Source organism: Mus pahari, chromosome 16, assembly GCF_900095145.1.
Source record: "Mus pahari chromosome 16, PAHARI_EIJ_v1.1, whole genome shotgun sequence".
NCBI classification, from domain to species: Eukaryota; Metazoa; Chordata; class Mammalia; order Rodentia; family Muridae; genus Mus; species Mus pahari.
In genome coordinates, this window is record NC_034605.1 from 28,717,923 (window position 1) to 28,737,209 (window position 19,287).

General features: G+C 42.2%; 2 protein-coding genes across 2 annotated transcripts in view; one reads left to right on the plus strand and one right to left on the minus strand.

Moving 5' to 3' along the window:
• Window positions 1–8,236, minus strand: part of Acot13 (acyl-CoA thioesterase 13) — a 14,893-nt gene extending 6,657 nt beyond the window's left edge. Inside the window, exon 1 of the mRNA XM_021216007.2 lies at window positions 7,965–8,236. Coding sequence (XP_021071666.1) covers window positions 7,965–8,045 — 81 coding nt within the window. The 5' untranslated portion in view covers window positions 8,046–8,236. The remainder of the gene's footprint in view (window positions 1–7,964) is intronic.
• Window positions 8,237–8,299: 63 nt separating this feature from the next.
• Window positions 8,300–16,722, plus strand: Tdp2 (tyrosyl-DNA phosphodiesterase 2). Its single transcript, XM_021215610.2, has 7 exons — window positions 8,300–8,644; window positions 8,729–8,814; window positions 11,193–11,363; window positions 12,119–12,210; window positions 13,251–13,369; window positions 14,936–15,106; window positions 15,635–16,722. The coding sequence occupies exons 1-7, from the start codon at window positions 8,447–8,449 to the stop codon at window positions 15,908–15,910; spliced, it is 1,113 nt and encodes a 370-aa protein (XP_021071269.1). The 5' UTR covers window positions 8,300–8,446; the 3' UTR covers window positions 15,911–16,722.
• The last annotated feature ends 2,565 nt before the right edge of the window (window positions 16,723–19,287 follow it).

Below are 19,287 nucleotides of genomic sequence, written 5' to 3' on the forward strand. Positions count from 1 at the left end.
TTTGTTCCTTATTCTAAGGAGGAATGAAGTATCCACACGATGGTCATCTTTCCACCTCAGAGAAAATCGTTTTCTCTTTTTAAGGAGCTTGCTGAGAGCTGTAAACTCTTCAATGGCTTTATTGTGAATTTCCTTAGGGGTTCTTTTTCTGCAGTTTTCTTCTCTTATTTCTTCAACTATGTATTCACTGGACTGCAGGAAATTTTCACCTCTAATATCAAACTCATGGGGCCTCCGTAGCACATGTGGCTTGATGAAAATGTTGACTATATGATATATAATCATCAAATGCTATGTGGATCACTTCCATTTGGCTGATCTACTCAGTAGTTCACTTCAGGGTCACCTCATATGTGATAGAACTGGGACATTGCTCAAGGCCAGTCACCCTCATGTGTACCTGTCTTAGGGTTTTCCTGCTGTGGACAGACACCATGACCAAGGCAAGTCTTAGAAAGGACAACATTTAATTGGGGCTGGCTTATAGGTTCAGAGGTTCAGTCCGTTATCAAGGTGGGAGCATGGCAGCCATCTAGGCAGGCATGGTGCAGGTAGAGCTACATCTTCATCTGAAGGCTGCTAGTGGAAGACTGACTTCCAGGCAATTAGGATGAAAGTCTTAAGCCCACACTCACAGTGACACACATATTCTAATAAGGCCACACTTCCTAATAGTGCCACTCCCTGGGTCGAGCATATACAAACACCTCCTATTGTCAATATTTCAATTTTTGAGACAGAGTCTCCTACAGTCCAGGCTGACTCTCTCTCTGAGAAACCCTTCCCCACCCACCCCAGCCTCCATCCTGTGTTGGGATTATAGGCACACTCTCCTATTCCTGAATTCCAATCACTGACTTAAAATCAGAGGCTATGGAGCTTCTATATGTACTTTATTCTCCAAAGACCATGAAAAGGAAAAAAAACTGAAATGAAATAAGCCACCTCAAACAATGCTGTGTTTTATACAACAACGTAAATAAAAAGGAAAATGTCAGGGTTGCCTGTTTGTGTTACAGGATGTTTTCACAAACCAATACTACATAGCAGGGAGGTTCGGAATGTAGGCCAGGGTCTTATGCTGGTATATATGCTGGCCAAGTATTCTATCAGTGAGTTACACCCAACACGAGTTTCTACGTCAAGGGTTGGCGGGGCAAAAAGAATGAGTTTCCTTTTTGTTTGGAGATTAAGTCTCATGTCGTCATCAGTGCTGGGATGACCTTCAGCTCCTGATCTTCTTGTCTACCTTCCAGATGGGACACCAGCCCCAGCCACGTGAGGGACATGTAATGCCTGGTTCTGCAGAGCTCAGTCTGAAGTCAGGCATATAAAGTAGCAGTGGAAAGTGACTGTTGACAGCATGAACGGAAGTTGGCCTCTCTGCCTGCTCCCTTTTTCTTTTAGAGGAGGTGTTACTGTGCAGCTCAGGCTGCCTTCCAAGTCAAGATCATCTTCCTCAGCCTCCTGATTGTTGAGATCATAGGTGTGTGCCACCCCGACTAGTCTGATACAGGTTTCTTGAAGTAGATACTTTTAAAAATAAAGGAAGCCTTTATTTCCTCGTTTTGATGTACGTACCTCACTTTCAAAGCTGTGTTCTTATGAACACAGGGATTAGGAAAGGCTTACAGGAAAACGATATTCTTCTAAATTCTTCTAAAGGCCAGTTAGTGAAGACAGGAAAAGGCCAGCCAGGACCAGAAACATGAGAGCGATGTGGACACCAAAAGGTCCTGGAGGTTTGTTCTTTAAAAGGTGCATTTCCTCATTTGCTTGTATGCGTGTGCCAGAGTGCCTGTGGACACAGGACGACTGCAGGTCATCTTTATCCTTCTAAATCACACCAGCTCTTTAAACTTTAGTTCTTAGACTTGGAAGTTTCCTTTCCTCTTTAATTCCAGCACTTGGGAAGCAGAGGCAGGCAGACAGGATCTCTGTGACTTCCAGGCTAGCCTGGTCTACCCAGTGAGTTCCATGAAAGCCAGGGCTACATAGACAAAGTGTCTTGAGAAACAAACAAGTTCTCTTTGAGTCTGGAATGTTGCTTTGGCTAAAGTGACAAAAGGAAAGCAAGTGACAGATTTTCCACTAGAGAACTTCACTCACTTTAACTCAGTGTCTCGTGCGTTTGCTTGTTTATGTATTTATTTAGACAGGTTTTCACTATAGAGCCCAGGCTGGGCTGGTTGGGCTTGTAACAAACCTCCTGCCTCGCCTTGAAGCCAAGTCTGTTCCATTCCCATGATGCCAGGAGTTGAATGACTTCAGTAAGTTGGCATGAACTAGGCCACCTCTGACACACCGGACTCCTCAGTTTGTTAAAAACATCATTTCAGCTGGGCTGTACTGTGGATACCATTAATCTCAGGAGGCAGAGGCAGGTGGAATTGTGAGTTCACAGCCAGCCTGGGTTACCCATGTTACAGTAAGACCCATGTCTCAAAATAAAACAAAAACAAAACTTTCCTATGTTTGCACACACACAATCTTCTGTTTCTTTCTATGTGGCCTTCAGTGTGCCACCTCTTACCAGCCAGCACCTTATATACTCATATGGGTTAAATATAAAGGACTCACGCTGTTACACCATTTGTGACCCCCTTCTCCCTAACCTCAAATGCTATTACAAAGAGCCCTGTTTGAGTGACAAGCACGGTTCTCTTTCTTCGTTTACCTTCCCAGAGATCACACAATGCTTGATTCACTGACTTCAAACATGCCAGGCACAGGAATTCCTGCCATTTGGAGATGGAGGCAGGCTGATCAAGAATTCAAGGTCACCCTCAGCTACAGAGCAAGTAAGTTCAAAGCCAGGATTCGTGAGACCCTATCTCCAAAAATTTCAAGCACAGGGCTGGAGAGATGGCTCTCAGCTGTTAAGAATTGGTATTGTTCTTCCCGAAGTTAAGAGTTCAGTTCCCAGTACCCATGCCAGATGGCTCACAATTGTCTGTAACTCCAGGGGATCCAATACCTTTTGCGGCCTCCATGGGTGCCTGCACTCACAAGTGCACATTCATACACAGATACACACAAATCCTTGCAAAATAAAAACTTTGGAAACTTAAGAAAGCATTGTCTGTCTTAGAATTTTTCTAGTGTCACATTTAACCAGAGAGTCAACCTTCATTCATAAAATACTAAGATGGTCCAGGGGTGCCATCCCAGCTAATGAAAGATAATATAAAGAATCAGTTATTTGTTGGTAGTGGAGTTGAACCCAGGGTCTCATGTGCACACTTTACCACTGTGTAACAGCCCCAAGTCCTTAGATCACAATCATTAACCAGAGATTCAGGGGAAGGCTACATTCTCTCATGTACCAACATATGAGATGTCCCAAGGTGAACAAAGAATCCTAAGGCCAAGGTATAAGGACATAGCATATATTTAGAAAAGACAGGTTAGCAATTTAACCAGTTTGGACTCAAGGCAAAGTATGTAATTAACAGAACAGCTTAAACCAAGATCCTCCACCTGAGTCCTGCTGCCTGGTGGACTGGGTAATTCTTCGTGATGGGGGCACTGTAGGTTAATGATCACCACCTCTAGTCTCTACTCACAAATGCTGGAACATCTCCATCTCCTATTCCATTATATCTGTGATTAAAAAATAGTCTCTAGGGCTGGTGAGATGGCTCAGTGGTTAAGAGCACTGACTGCTCTTCCAAAGGTCCTGAGTTCAAACCCCAGCAACCACATGGTGGCTCACAACCATCTATAATGAGATCTGACGCCCTCTTCTTGTGTCTGAGGACAGCTACAGTGTACTTACATTACTTACATATAACAATAAATAAATCTTTAAAAAAATTCCCCACAAAACAGATTCAGTGTCTTCATGAACTCAGCAGCGGTGGGTACCAGAATAAAGGTTTCACAGAATCAAGTTGGTCAGCATTGCAGCCTGGAGGAAAGTGGCTCATGAGTCTCCACCCCAGCTGAAGAGGTAACCACTCCTGAGGGAGGGTACCCTCCAGTTACACTCCAGCAGAGAGCCCCACACTCTGGGGACAGCACAAACTGGACTTAATGGGTTATTTAAAAAAATGAATAAATAAAAATAAAAGCAGGGTATGGTGCTGCATGTCTTTAATTTCAGCACTTGAGAGCCAGAGACAGAAGGATCTCTGAGTTCAAAGTCAGACTACAGCCTGATCTACTCAGGGAGTGCCAGTGCAGCCAAGACTAAAGTTTCAAAAGAAGATCAAAAAGGCAGCCAGGCTGGGTAGCCCAAGCCTTTAATCCTAACATTCAGGAGTCAGGGGCAGTCAGATCTTTGTGAGTTTGTGGTCAGCCTGATCTACAAAGTGAGTTCCAGGATACTGGGGACTGTTACACAGAAAAACAAACAAACAAACAAAAAAACAAAAGGAGGACATCACACTGGGAGGCAGCAGGGAGCAGATCTGGGAGGAGTTAGGGGAGGACTATGGAGTGAGTCCATCAAAATACATTCCATTTGAAGTTCTCAAAGAATAATCAATGTACAAAAAAAAAATTTTCAGAAAACGTGCTGCTTTATATAAGTAGTGCTTGATTCTAGAATTGAAAAGGCCAACTAGAATCTATGAACTACTGTAAATGTGTCTCTGGAAAGGACTCCAAAGGAGGCATCGAGAAGGCTGGTGAAGGTACCCAAGCCTCTGGCAGGAACCTAGGAAGGCACTGCTGGCCCTTATGAGGTCTCCTGCCTTCCTTGCAGAACCTCGAAAGTTATAAGCACTTAAGTGTATTCCAGTATTCTTCATATTCAAATGTTCCTATAAAGAGGGTAGTTGAGGGCTGGTGAGATAGCTCAGCGGGTAAGAGCACCCGACTGCTCTTCCAAAGGTGCAGAGTTCAAATCCCAGCAACCACATGGTGGCTCACAACCATCCTTAACAAGATCTGACTCCCTCTTCTGGAGTGTCTGAAGACAGCTACAGTGTACTTACATATAATAAATAAATAAATAAATAAATAAATAAATAAATAAATAAAGTACATATAGTAAGTATGTACTTACATATAATAAACAAATAAATCTTTAAAAAAAGAGGGTAGTTGAATAAAGTATAGTCTACCTACAAAATGGAATAATCTTTCTAAAAAGGCCTAGGAGTTCTGTCCTGCCGCTGGCTGGAAGCTCTTTTGCAGGCTCTGGTTTTAATGCATTGTGAAGCTCAGGTTCACTCACCAAGCAAGATGTGGTAGTATGTTTGAGTTCTACTAACATGAGATGCAAACTGTGTGCCCTTGTGACTGGATTTCCAAAGCTGCCCAATAATTAGACAATTAGGACAGTTTGAAAGGTTCCCTTTTGGAAGCAAACAAAACTTGCAAGAATGGAGGGAAGACAGTTTCCTGCTAGCTGGCCTGCCTCTGCAAGTAGGGCGCTTCAGAGATGCAGCAATACTGAGTTCCCACTTGTGGAGGAGGGGTGGGCTTTTCGGTGATGCAGCTGCCTCTGAGTGATCTGTACCTAAAACACTCGCTAGGTCACTATGTTAGCAGGCCTATTGTTGCTATCCTACCTGGGGTTAACAGATGTTCGTTCATTTCTCCCCAGGGGAAGTCACATGACAGGAAAACATGTATCATGTAGACATAATTTCTTTTATATATTTCTCTTTTGGAGACAAGGTCTCTTAAATAATTCAGGTTGGCCTTGAACTAGGTATGAAGTTGAGGACGATTTTGAACTTCTGACCTTTCTGTCTCTACTTCCCTGAATGTTGCTGGTATTACAGGTGTGTACTGTCACATCTGCTTTTCTGTGATGCTAGAGATGTAACCCTGGGGTTTGTGCATGCCAAGCAAGCATTCTACCAGCCGAGCCACACGAGGACAAAGAATTGGAAAGAGAAGAGTTAGGTGTTTCGCTTTGTCTTATGAAATTGAGACTCGGCCAGGATGTTGAGGTCCTTGCAGAATTAGCAAGTATAGCAATCTTTTATGAATCATTGGTGACAGAACACACCACATGAGTAATACCTACACTCGGGAGACAGGTCAATACAAGTTCCAGTCCAGCCAGGATCCTGTCTCAAACAAAACAAAACAAAACAAAAAACAAAACAAAACCAAAGGAAACCAGAAACCCACACATACACAAACACAAGCCACTATACAAAAATATATACTTTAGTCTTAGCTTCTCATCCCAAATAAAACAACCCCTTATCTGTTGTAAGTTATCAATCACACAATGTCTATTATTATATTATCAACCCGTGTAACTTAACAGCCACTAGCTGCTACCTATAAATACTGAACTTGTGCAGTGTGGCTAGTCATACTAGAAATGTCAGATTTATGCTAATTTTCAATGATTAAGTGTTTTTAAAAGGCCGGGCATGGTGGCACACGCCTTTAATCCCAGCACTTGGGAGGCAGAGGCAGGCGGATTTCTGAGTTCGAGGCCAGCCCGGTCTACAAAGTGAGCTCCAGGACAGCCAGGGTTATACAGAGAAACCCTGTCTCGAAAAAATCAAAAAACAAAAAACAAACAAAAAAAAAAGTGTTTAAAAAAAATCAGCTTTTTTTTTTCTTTTGAAGGATCTGTTAATGTAACTAGCTTATAAACTGGCCTGCATCAGCCCCCCTTATGCTGGAATTACAGGCAGGTACCACCAAGCTGGACGTAGGTATGAGAATTTTAACTAGTTACTCAAAGGCAGTCAAACCAACGTCAAAATGCTCTCACACAAAACAGCCAGACGTGGTTGCACATACCATTCATCCCAGTCCTCAAGTGGCAGAGGCTGGTGAATCTCTGTGTGATCCAGGCTGACCTGGTCTACATATGAAGTTCTGGAACAGCTAGGGTTGCATAGAGAGACCCCGTTTAAATAGAAAAAAAATCCCCACCAAATAAATACATTACAAACTATTTTAATACCCACAAGGATGAGGAAAGCTTAGGGAGAAGTGGCTATGGAACCCTGTCAATGGCTCCCACCTGCGACCCTGTCAACGACGGGCTCCCACCTGCAAGCTTGGACTAACTACATCCCAGTCCTCACAAAGATGTTTTTGGTTGTTTTAAAGAATTGAAATTTCCTCTTAAATCATTAAAATTCTTTTTAGGTAATATTACCTTTCCAAAAGTCACTGTCAAATGCTGTCCTTAGTTTTTAAATATTTCCTATTGGAAAACATTAAATATATTTACCTAAGGGTTATTTCCTATTTTTTGATACTTTATGAACATAGTTAAAAAAAAAATCTAAGAGGGGGGGGCGTGTTCAGGAGAAAGATTTCAAATGCCTATAGTTGACCAATATTTACATTTCATGCCCAAATTCTTTTTAAATTTCCAAGTCCTTTTTCTTAATCAGAAAAACAGACATGAGTGCATTAAAACATTTATAAAAAAAGTCTGCAAGTTATCAGGTTAAGCATCTTTCTATTCTGACAATACCACGATACCACTCACTGGACTTCTGCTATTGATGCTTATTAAGGACTGCTTCCTATAGAACACAATGGCTTTCTATAAAGTCTAGAAAATAGTAGTCTATGTTGGTCCATGTGGAATGGCAGGGTGCAGGCACTGGTCCTGGTTAACTCTGTAGCATTCCAGGACAGCCTGGGCTACAAGAGTTCTCAGCCAACAATCGTTACATAGTTACATAAACCTAGCTACAAAGACCTAAGTCTCAGAAGCAAGAAACACAACACAGGTACAGGTTGTTCTCTCATTCACTCCTGTACCACAAACCTACTTGGCTCTTATACCTCACAAGAAACAATTCCTATATACTAGCCCTGCAGACTCCAGCGTCCCTTAAATGGTACGCTGACTTGTTTTCTCCGCACACTCCAACAGTTTGCTGGTTTAAAAAACAAACAAACAAACCCAAACATGCTTATTTACGTTTCGATGAGACTCCACGCACTTCCCCTGCGTTTGGGAGGCCACTAAGGTGTTTTTACTAGGTTCGTCCCCTTCACCAGAGACTTCGCCTACAATATACCTTTTCCAAAACTCTATCAAAACCGGGAACTTTGAACATAACCTTCATTAATTCCCGTAGATTCTGGGTCATGCTGCTCATCGTGGACGCTAAGCGAGAGTCTGGGCTCTGCGAAGAGACGTTCGTGAGAGGACAAGGGCGTGGAAGGTCAAGTCTGCAAGCCCGGCCGGTTTCGCGTCGTGCTCGGGAGAAAGGATCGCGCGTCCGGGTCGCCCTGGTCCTTGATGATCACAGGTTACCTTCACTCGCTAGCGCTCCAGCGCGCACGCGCAGCCTTCAGGCCGCCTCCCCCTGCCCCTCCCTCTCCCCTTCCCCTTCTGCATCCCGCTGGCCGCGGCCCGGGACGAGAGAGGGCGGTCTTCTCGCAGGAAGGTTGACGCGCAGGCGCTCCCACGCTGCGCGCCTTCGCAGGTTCCGGCGCTCGCGATCAGTCGCGCAGGATGCGGTGGGAAGAGCGGGTGTTTTGAGGGGACCCTGCGGCGATGGCGTCCGGCAGCAGTTCCGATGCGGCGGAGTCCGCAGGGTCAGCGGGGCGGGCAGCGGTGGCGCCCGCAGCAGCAGAGACGGAGGAGGACCGGGTGAAGAGGCGGCGGCTTCAGTGCCTGGGTTTTGCGTTGGCGGGGGGATGCGACACCACGATGGCCCCCAGCGTCCTGTCGGAGGACGACTTGCAGACGCAGGTCAGTTCGCGTCTCTCGCTTCTGCCGCTCTCCCTCGAGGAGGCGGGACGCGCCCTGCAGCCTTGTTGTGCCTTTGCTTTTCAGAAAGCCCTGAGCGCCTACTTCGAGCTGCCAGAGAACGACCAAGGGTGGCCGCGCCAGACTCCCACGCCCTTCAAGTCCGAGGCCTAGTAAGCGACGGGGGTCGTGGGCTGCTCGCCGAGGGCGGGGAGGGACCGCCTGCTGGGTTTGGGCGACCAAGGCCGGGGACCTGGAAAAGGGCAGTCGGCGCCCCAGGGCTGAGAATCCCAGAGAATGCTTCCGAGGATGCACGGTCACTTCCCTGCGGGACTTGTCTTTGTTGTTTTGGGACGAGTCTCACGGTGTAGTGCTTGGCTGTCCTGGAGCTCGCTATTTGAACCAAGTTGGCCTCGAACTCAGATCAGCTTGCTTCTGCCCCCTCAGTGCTGGCACATACTAGGACCGGCTTCCAACGTGATTTTATTTATTTATTTATTAAAAACCTGAAATACATTTTATGTATTTTGAGGCAGAGTCTCACCCTTTATTCCTGGCTGGCCTGAGCTTGGTGTGTAGACCAGGTTGGCCTCAAGAACAGATCTACATGCCCCAGAATCGAAAGGGCTTGATTTAAAGTGTCCACCACCACACTGGGACGAAATTATTGTTTAATGTTACTGTTATTTGTTCTTTTTCGAGACAGAGGCTTGCAATAATCCTGACCTCCAGCTCTGTTCCAGCCTCCCTTTTGCTAGCATTACCTCTGATTCCAGCACTCCCCACCCGAAATGTAACTTATTATTTGAGCCATGTGCCCAGGCTGACTTGGAACTCCTGTGTGGTCAAGGCTTGACTTCTGCCTTCCACTTCCCCAGTACTGGGATTAAAGGTTTGTGAAACCCTGGCTACTGAAATACACTTACTGACCTGAAATATTGGTGACATGTAAACTGGAGATTAGAAAAAAAATGGAGGTAGAGATTTTCATTGCCTCTGATTTTCATTATTGTTGTTCTACAGTTGGCAGAATAAAACTAAGGCGCCGTACTGGGGCCTTTCCACTGTTCTTTTCAGAGTCTCTTACACGGGAGTTGTCTGTGTCAATCAGAAGAGACGGGCAGTCATCATAAAACAGTTGTGCTGAAAATTACTTGGGAAGTTGTTTAGAAAATGTTGGGTCTCCACACTCCAGAGGTTATAAATAAATAAGGATAGGTGACTATCCAGTACCCACTCCCCACCTCCTCCAGTTACTTGTGTGTAGGTTAGAGAACAACTCCGTCTGGTTTGAGAACTATTAAAGAAATGTTGCCGATAAGTACGGGCAGTAAAACCAGGATGAAAGTTGAGTCATAAACAAGATGGTTCCATAGTTAAACCCCACAAAATACTGAGTAGAATGGGAAAAATCAGTACTTTTCAGTGGGGATATTTGGTTAACACCTTAACTATGCATTGGTAATGCTGTCATTCCTGCCCCAAAGTTCATAACTAGACTTGTAAGAAAACATCAAGATTAACTGAAGGATTGTGTAAAACAAGTAGCCTGTACTCTTCAAAAATGCCCCATGAGAAAGCTATATATATATATATGTGTGTGTGTGTGTGTGTGTGTGTGTGTGTGTGGTAATGGAGCTAATGGTTCAGGTTGTATGGTATGTATGTATGCAAACCTTTGGAGGAGGATAGAAGTAAGTGGTTTGGAAATAGACTAATGTAAATAATTGTTAATTAAATAATAAAATATTAGTATTTGGACATTTCAGGTATATAATTGGTTAGGGATTCTATTTTTACTGCTTTTCTGTTTTGAAAGTCAGTAATTGTAAGACTCAAAAGTTAACAAAATGCCTGAAGCTGAATACGTCAAAGAAAGCCATTATTTGTGGTCATGCAGTAGTTGTATGGTTATTGTACAGGAGGATCGCATTGTGAAACAAGGAGCAACTCTAGGAGAAAAGTGTTCCCTCACATGCCAGCATGTGGACAGGACAGTGTGCAGCTCTCTTTATAATGTGGCTTCTGGAGCTAGAACACAGGCCATCAGGCTTGGTAGCAGCACCTTGACGCACCAAGCTCTCTCCAGCCCAACTTTTCTATAGAGTCTTAGGATTCTTCAAAGACAAATATTTATAGGATAAGTATCCATTATCTGAAGTGTTGGGACCAAAAATTATTTTGAGTTTCATAGGCAATTTAGAAGGTGGATTTTCTGATTAGGAGTGATTTGTTTATATCTTCAAATTGAGGACAAACATGTACAACAAAATTCAAACAGTCTCTACATTTGGAAGCCAGAGGTCAGATCTGGATTCTCCAGGAGTGGTTCTCCTTGAGTTTTCAGACAGTCTCTCATTGGGACCATGCACTCACCATTTAGGGTAAAACAGGCCTCAAGTATCTGCTGGTCTCGGCCTCCCAGTGTTGAGATTACAAGTATGCCACAGCTTCCAGTGTTAAATGTGGGGGTTCTTGCCTCCATAACCCCCAACTACAGCAATTCATAATTTGTTTTTTTTTTTTAAAACCTTTATTTTGCTCTTATCAGTGTTGATCTAACCAACGAGGATGCAAATGATACAACCATTTTAGAAACCAGTCCATCTGGAACTCCTCTAGAAGATAGCAGCACTATTTCTTTCATTACCTGGAATATTGATGGATTAGATGGATGCAATCTGCTCGAGAGGGCTCAAGGGGTGTGTTCCTGCCTAGCTTTGTAAGCATTCTCCTTTCCATGGTAGGGGCTTTGATAAGGGTTTTAATGGTTCTACAGAGCAACAGTTGTACTTGAAAAGTACAACTTTAAGGCCTCCCAGTGTTGAGATTACAAGTATGCCACTTGAAAAGTACTTGACTTTAAGGTCAGCTTTTGAGTAAATATTTAAGAGTTGAGGTGTTTTGATCTGGGAGGGTCTCGATGAATTGGAACACCAGTTTATGTGAGATTCTGTCTAGAATTGTAAGCTTTACATACATAGTTGTGTTTATAAGTATTGTTATGAAGTGAAATTTTCCTAAAAGTTGTGTTTCTGGCCTCAGGAGAGCTTTGTGACTAGGTAAAGCACTGACGGTTCTCTAGAGCTGTTGTCAATGGACAGCTTTTTAAGAGAACCTGAGGAGATAGCACTGAATTCATCTCTCGGTGTAGATCTAAAGATTACAAACGCTCAGTGTAGTATATATAGTGTTTTCTGTTTTAATTCCACTGGTATATTGTGTGTGGGTGATGTGTAGGGGGCTGCTGGGATTGAATTCATCCTTGTTAGGCAAGTGTTGTCACTGACCTACACACCCAGCCTATTGTTCATTATGGCACTGTGTAGTAAATAATCTATAGATAAAGGTCAGTGTAAGCATTGAGCACTAGGGGTCCAGGTAACAGTTGTTTTATGTGTATGTATTGTGGAATTTTCTCTATGTAGCTGAAAATGAATGATTTGCTGCTCTTGGTAAATTGCTCTTTTTAATTAGGTACAGTCCAGATGTGGTATTTCTACAGGAAGTTATTCCCCCATACTGTGCCTACCTAAAGAAGAAAGCAACCAGTTACAAAATTATTACAGGTAAGACTCTTCTTGCTACCTAAACTACCTTTTTCTTTGAAAAATAGATCAATGAAGGGAAAAAAAAGAGAGAGAGAGAGAGAGAGGCTATTATAAAGGGCACAAATGGGTTTGAGGAAACTAAGCAAGACAGCAGCAGATACTTAAAAGATTTATAGGCTATTTTACAGCTTAATGTTAATAAATGGAAAAATAATTGAAACGGGTATTTCTTTTTAGGAAAACAAAGTTCTAAAATTTTAGATTTGTATATTTGCTGAAATTGAATATCGAGGCATGCCCTTATCAACCATTTGTTCTTATTTAAACGTCATTTGTATCTCTTGTTAAACTCTGATAAGGGACAGAAACATAGCACTCTTGGTTGACCTACTTCAAAGTAGAGGCTTAAGATTTGATCCCATTTAAATGATTTGCTCCTTGTTATAGTAAGGGAGCTTAGAGTGGTAAAGTGAAGATACTCTGTTGTGGTAAATAGCCAGCCCCAATAAGCCCGTGCAGAGAACACACAATTCAGTTAAAATATTTATAAGCTGCGCGCCTAGCACTGCACTAGGCCTCAGCTTTGAGATCCCTTGCTACTTGCAGCTCCTCCAGGCCATGTGGTTTTGCTCCATCTTCCTTCCACCTCCTCTTCCTCCGTCTTGCTCTCTCCATCTCCTTGTCTCCCCCTTCATCTCTTCTCCCTCTCTAAAACCTCCAGCCCCACTTTTCGCTTCCACTGGCCAGCCATGGGCTCCTTTATTTGACTAGTTAAAATGGGGAGAGGTTCACATGAACTTACCTGAGTATGTGATCCATTCCTGGTTGCGGCAGCCCTTCTTGAGAAAGTGGAATTAATATCAAAATACAAACAGTACCAGGGCAATCTACAACATTTCCCCCTTTCTGTTCAATTGAAAGGCTCTTTTCTCTCAGATTTAAATAAAGCACAACTATTACAATTATGTAATTTATGAAGTAGAAGATACAGTTAACACCCAGTCCATCAATTTTGTCAATTGACTTTCTTCCCTAAACTTTTCCACAAATGTTTGAAGGTAATGAAGAAGGGTATTTCACAGCTATACTATTGAAGAAAGGAAGAGCGAAATTTAAAAGTCAAGAGATTATTCCTTTTCCAAATACCAAAATGATGAGAAACCTTCTATGCGTAAATGTAAGTTTAAGTTTGGGGTGTTTTTTTGTTTGTTTGTTTGGTGCCTTTACAGATAAATTTATAAAGACATCTTTGTGTGTTTGTGTCTGTCTGTCTGTCTGTATCAGTCAGTCAGGGCTTTTATGACTCAGCTCACTCCTTCCACCATAGCTTCTAGGGATCAAACTCAGGTTTACTTGGCAGAGGCTCTTACCTGCTGAGCCACGTCACTGGGACAATGTTTTAAGCCCTATTTGTGTGTGTCTGTGGGGTCTGGCGCTTAGGACAGCTTCTGGGAGTCGGGTTTCATTTCCCATTGTGGTTCTGTGTATTGATTTCAGATCATCAGGCTTATGAAGCAGATTGTTTACCCACTGAGCCATCTCACTGGCCCTTTACATACATACTTTAAATAGTTTCAGAAAACTTGGGTCTCATAATTTTAGATGCAAACTTTAAATTGTAAAATAAATATGCAAAAATGCAAAATAAAAATGCAAAGTTGAATTCTTAATCGGTTAGATGTTTTCTTAAGACTGTGACAACAGCTGGCTAAGGAGAACATTTGTCAAGTCATTTGTTATATCAGAGAGAAAAATAACACAGCACATAGATAGCTCTAAGGAACACTCTAGTACTTAGCTCCCAGTTGAGGGAAGGCATAGCAGCGGAGGTGTGATCCTGTAGGGCTTCTGTAGACCAGGCTGCCCTCCAACTCAGGAATTAGAGGAATGTGGCGTTCAGCTTGCTTTCTCCTGCCTCCTTTTATCAGCACAGGAATACACCCCTTGGAAATGGAAACACCCATGACAAACCTTTGCAAGTTGTAGCAAGGGTAAACCTGTAGGTGTGGATGAGCTTATGTTCACGGGACCTCATCTTCCACTGGTGCCCATTAACATTTTAAGGTGGGTCTTCCACCTTAAGTAAGCTAACCTGAAATTTCCCTTAGACATTTCCAGAAATTTGCCTTCTAGGTGATTGTAGATTCTATAAAGTTTGACAGTGTTAACCACCATCCTGAATGTGGAGAGGTAGTGTGGAGTGTTGACAAGAGGTTAAGAAGTAGGCAGGATCCAGATTATAGGTTTGAACAAATTAAAATGATTCTGTAGGCATTGCAACACATTCCATATACCAGTATCTTCATTGCAAATGATAAATGACTTCATTCAGTTAAGTGATTATTTCTGTGTATCTGTGCCTGGATAGGATATTGTTTGAGCAATAAATAGAGTTATCTGAGTTTGCAAATAACTCATGGCTTCATGAAATGGGGAAGTAGCTGTCCTTTTACTCGTTTGGGACCTTGTATAGCCATCTGTTTACCTTGGACTTGGATCCTAGAGAGCTGTGAGCCATTGATGGCCTGGAACTACTGGAGAAGGGGCACAGATGAGGTATTCTGTGGATAGTTCTTGTTCTAAATAGTTATTATGGGTGGGGTTGCACCTTCTGCTCTTCATTTAGGAATACTACTGACTGGTTTCAGTTCAGTAAATACATTCCAGTTAGTTAATCTGCGTTGGAGCCTGTTATCAGCATTAGTGGTCAGTGGCCAGTTCAATTGTAATTATTCTGTTTTAGGTGAATTTGGGTGGAAATGAATTTTGCCTTATGACATCCCATTTGGAGAGCACCAGACAGCATTCTTCGGAAAGAATAAGTCAGTTAAAAACTGTTATGCGAAAAATGCAAGAGGCTCCAGATTCAACTACTGTTATATTTGCAGGAGATACAAATTTAAGAGATCAAGAAGTAAGTAACAGAATTGATTCAATGTTTGTGGGGAGAGTATTGCTATGGAAATTAATTTGGATTCATTTTATCCAAGGTCTCATGGACTTGATATACAAGTTAGAAAACACTGTTGTAGCTTTTGTTTAAAATATGCACAAAAGCTATTAGGAGAAACCCTGTTATATGTTAGATAAGCAAGTATTAAAATAAGATAATAATTATAAGAATTCTAATTTAAAAAGTTGAGGGTATTTGTAGCATCCCTATGTATAATAAGACCTAATTCTCTTCTGAGTTGAAAGCAACTTTTTAAAATACTTTATTGCTGGGTGTGGTGGCCATGCCTTAATCCCAGCATTGGGAGGCAGAGACAGGCAGATCTCTGGGTTACACAGAGTGAATTCAGCACAGCCAGGATTACACAGAAACCCTGTCTTGAAAAACAACAACAAAAGTTGTACTTACAAGTGATAATATCAGATATCTTTTAAATTGGGGGCAGGGAGTAAATATATAAACCTTTCATAATATTCTTTCTCTTGCCAGGTTATCAAATGTGGTGGTTTACCTGACAATGTTTTTGATGCCTGGGAATTTTTAGGCAAACCTAAACATTGCCAGTATACATGGGATACGAAAGCAAATAACAATCTCAGGATTCCTGCTGCTTATAAGCATCGTTTTGATCGAATATTTTTCAGAGCAGAAGAGGGGCACCTTATTCCTCAAAGTTTAGACCTTGTTGGGTTGGAAAAACTGGACTGTGGTAGATTTCCGAGTGATCACTGGGGGCTGTTGTGCACCTTGAATGTAGTATTGTGAAAAGCTTCCCACTTGCAGCTTTACACACTTCCAGCTTTACACGTTGGTTAGCACTAGTTCTGAATTTGTGTAGGTCTCAACCTTTCAGGACATCTAGGTCTAATACAGAAGAATTAATAAACTGGATGATTACTACAGCAAAAGCAACTAATGTTTTACTTTGTATCTTGTGTCCTCAGAATTAAGAATTGGTGTTTGTAATAAATCAAAGCATGCTTATGTTCAGAATGTGTGGGCTTTTGTTTAAAGGACATAACCTCTCAGCTTGTAACACAGTTATTGTTGCCATCAGGATTTCAAGTAATGGCCATTATCTCAGGGCTAACTATTGTTTGAATTAGGCACCAATGTATTTTAGATCATTTTATTAAGAGAAAAAGTAAGCCATTGAATTCTTGAGACGGCATTGTCTTACATTCTGTAAGTTCAGAAATGGGTAAGTGAAAAAGCCTTGACCAACTGTAGTCAAGTGGGTGACAGCTGTTGTATATCAGACTTGATTTTGTCAGCTGGAAGTATATAGTGACTGATGAGTCACAGTTCCACTTTGAGCTCCAGTAACCGTTCTGATTAGTGTTAGTTATTTGCTGGTAACTGACAAAGTTCAGCTTGGCAATGATTAAACCCAGCTTAGCAACATGAGAATTATTTCTTTTCTAAGAGGAAAATTCAGAAGAAAAGTAACTTTGAGTTTTGTTACTGATAAGATGGAAATACTTCGCAGAATGAATAAAGAATACTTTTTTTTTTTTTTGTAAATGTTCTGTAAAGAAAAAATGTACAGTAAATAAAAAATTTGATTTGTAGACTGAGTGCGACTTTTTTCTGCATGGTGGGATTTGTTGCTCTGCTGCCGTTGGGAAAGCAGCCCTGTATGTTACTTTTCAGTATGTGTTTTGTTATATTAAATTCCTGGGGCAGGCTGGGGCAGGAGGATTGTCATTAATGTAAGGCTAGCTAGGTTATAAAGGAAGGACTGACAAAATAAGGACATTTAGAATGAAGTGACATTTTTACCTGTTAACCCCAAACTAAACACCTAAAACCAATTTGAACTTATAATAGGGTGGTATGCCTTTCACACTGACAAAGGAAAGAACAGGAACTGTCTGTTTTCGTCATAACTTTAAACATGAAAGCTCGAAGGAGCAGTGTAGTAGAGGAGGGTGGTACTCACTTGGTAGAATTAAGTTTAAAAGAGCACGGTATAGCCGGGCGTGGTGGCGCACGCCTTTAGTCCCAGCACTCGGGAGGCAGAGGCAGGCGAATTTCTGAGTTCGAGGCCAGCTTGGTCTACAGAGTGAGTTCCAGGACAGCTAGGGCTACACAGAGAAACCCTGTCTCGAAAAACAAAAAAAAAAAAAAAAAAAAAAAAAAAAAAAAAAGAGCACGGTATGTCACATTGCAGAAACATTGAAATGGGTTAGTATCACAATATGAAATATACTATTAGGCCATCAGTATAAAAACATGAAAGTACAATTTCGTTTATGTGTCTACATAAAATACTTTCCTTGTTTAACTCTTAGGACAAAGTATAAGTCAGGAGAAAAGGAACATAAGCCATATAGTCTTTAATGGGCAAACTGAAAGATTTGAGAACCTAGTAATTTGTAATTCCCTTTTTTTTTTTAAGATTTATTTATTTTGTGTATATGAGCACACTATAGCTGTCTTCAGACACAGCGGAAGAGGGCATTGGATCCCATTACAGATGGTTGTGAGTCACTATGTGGTTACTGGAAATTGAACTCAGGACCTCCAGAAGAGCAGCCAGGGCTCTTAACTGCTGAGCCATCTCTCCAGCCCAATTTGTAATATCTTGAGGGGTTTTCTTGTTTGTTTGTTTGTTTGTTTTTTTCTGAGCAGAAAACAAAAAAACTCTACCTTTGATGAATTGCTACTCTTACATTGATAGTAGACAAATAGTCGGCCATTGAACTATCATGAGACCGAAGATTTAGTGACACTGCCTCACAGCAGGTTTGCCATCCATGTGCAGTGTGCAGTGTATTTTAACCGGGAACTGTATTCCTCCAAAAATAGTACCATGTTGTTATTGTGCAAAATTTCTCAGAAAACAGAAGCGAACAGTCAGGGGAAAAAAAATATACAAACACTTGAATCATTTCTCTTTAAACCTGTCTGGTAAAAGGGGGTGGGGAGGTGGCTCAGTCAGTGTCCACCGACTACCAGAGAGGTAGTTTCACATCAGTCTGAAGGAGACCTGGCATTTCATTCAGCACACTGATGATGGACAAAGGAGAAAAAAGCTGATTCTATTTTTCATGGTAAGCAGTTTGGTTGTTTTGAAGGGGGAAAGTTGAAAGTAGGTCCTCATTTTCTAGTCTGTAGGAATGTGCAGTTGTTTAATCTCCATTTGTCCCTCTGATGACTTTGTTTTGCTCCTCTATGAGTGCTGGAAGAATTGTACACTGATGTAACTATTCTCATATTGTGGCTCCGTGCCTTCTGGATTTCTTCACTGCCTGCATCTTTTCTCTAGCTATCATGAATATGTACCACGAGGGGAGGAAATGTCTTTTTTCAGGGAGGTTTGGTGTTTGCCCCCTGAGCCCATTTAGTGACTGAATTAACGATTTTTGATTCTCCCCCCTCCCTCCCACACACACCCCTTTTTAGTCTCCTCAGACTTCTATTTTGGTTTTTTTTGAGACATGGATTCTCTGTAGCCTTGGCTGTCTTGGAACTCCCTCTGTAAACCATGTTGGCTTTGAGATGCGTCTGCCTCTACAACTGTAGAGCTGGGATTAAAGGCCTGGGCCCTCTCAGTTTCATAGCTTACTCTCTTCATCTCCTTAGTGGCACTTTATCTCCATTAGTTAACATGTTCATCCTATATGATGCTTTTACCTGTATGGTGTGTAAGTACACACGTGGAGGCCAGAGGGCAGTTTGTGGAGTCATTTCCAATTCTATGTGGGTCTTCAGGGATCTAACTCAAAAGTCATCAGCCTTGGTAAAGTAAATCCCTCTACTGGCTGAGCCATCTCACTGCCCCTCCCCTTAAAAGAAAAGTCTCACTGAGTAGCCTGGGCTGGCCTGGTACTTGCTAGACACAATAGGAGAACTTCAAACTCGGAGATCATCCTGACTTGCCTAATTGTATCTGGCTTTTTAATTTATCGTTTGAAAGCGTGAAGCTCATGAACCCTACTGCTCTTTGGGTCATCTCCATTTTGTAACAGGAGACATTTAGTAACATTTGTAACCTGTCTGACGTTTCTCCACAAAGATGACGCGATGACAGTGCAGCCTTATACTGGTGAGCGACTCAGTCGTTAAGCCACCGTGGGATGTATAAAGAACACTCTGCCCATCATTTCTGCCCCTTGATGCCAGTTCCTAGACACTTT

Excerpts from the sequence above, each read along its gene's own strand:
- Tdp2 (XM_021215610.2), top strand. The coding sequence starts at position 8,447 with ATGGCGTCCGGCAGCAGTTCCGATGCGGCGGAGTCCGCAGGGTCAGCG. Across the intron at positions 11,364-12,118 it reads GTGTGTTCCTGCCTAGCTTT|GTACAGTCCAGATGTGGTAT; the intron begins GTAAGCATTCTC and ends CTTTTTAATTAG. Across the intron at positions 13,370-14,935 it reads GAAACCTTCTATGCGTAAAT|GTGAATTTGGGTGGAAATGA; the intron begins GTAAGTTTAAGT and ends ATTCTGTTTTAG.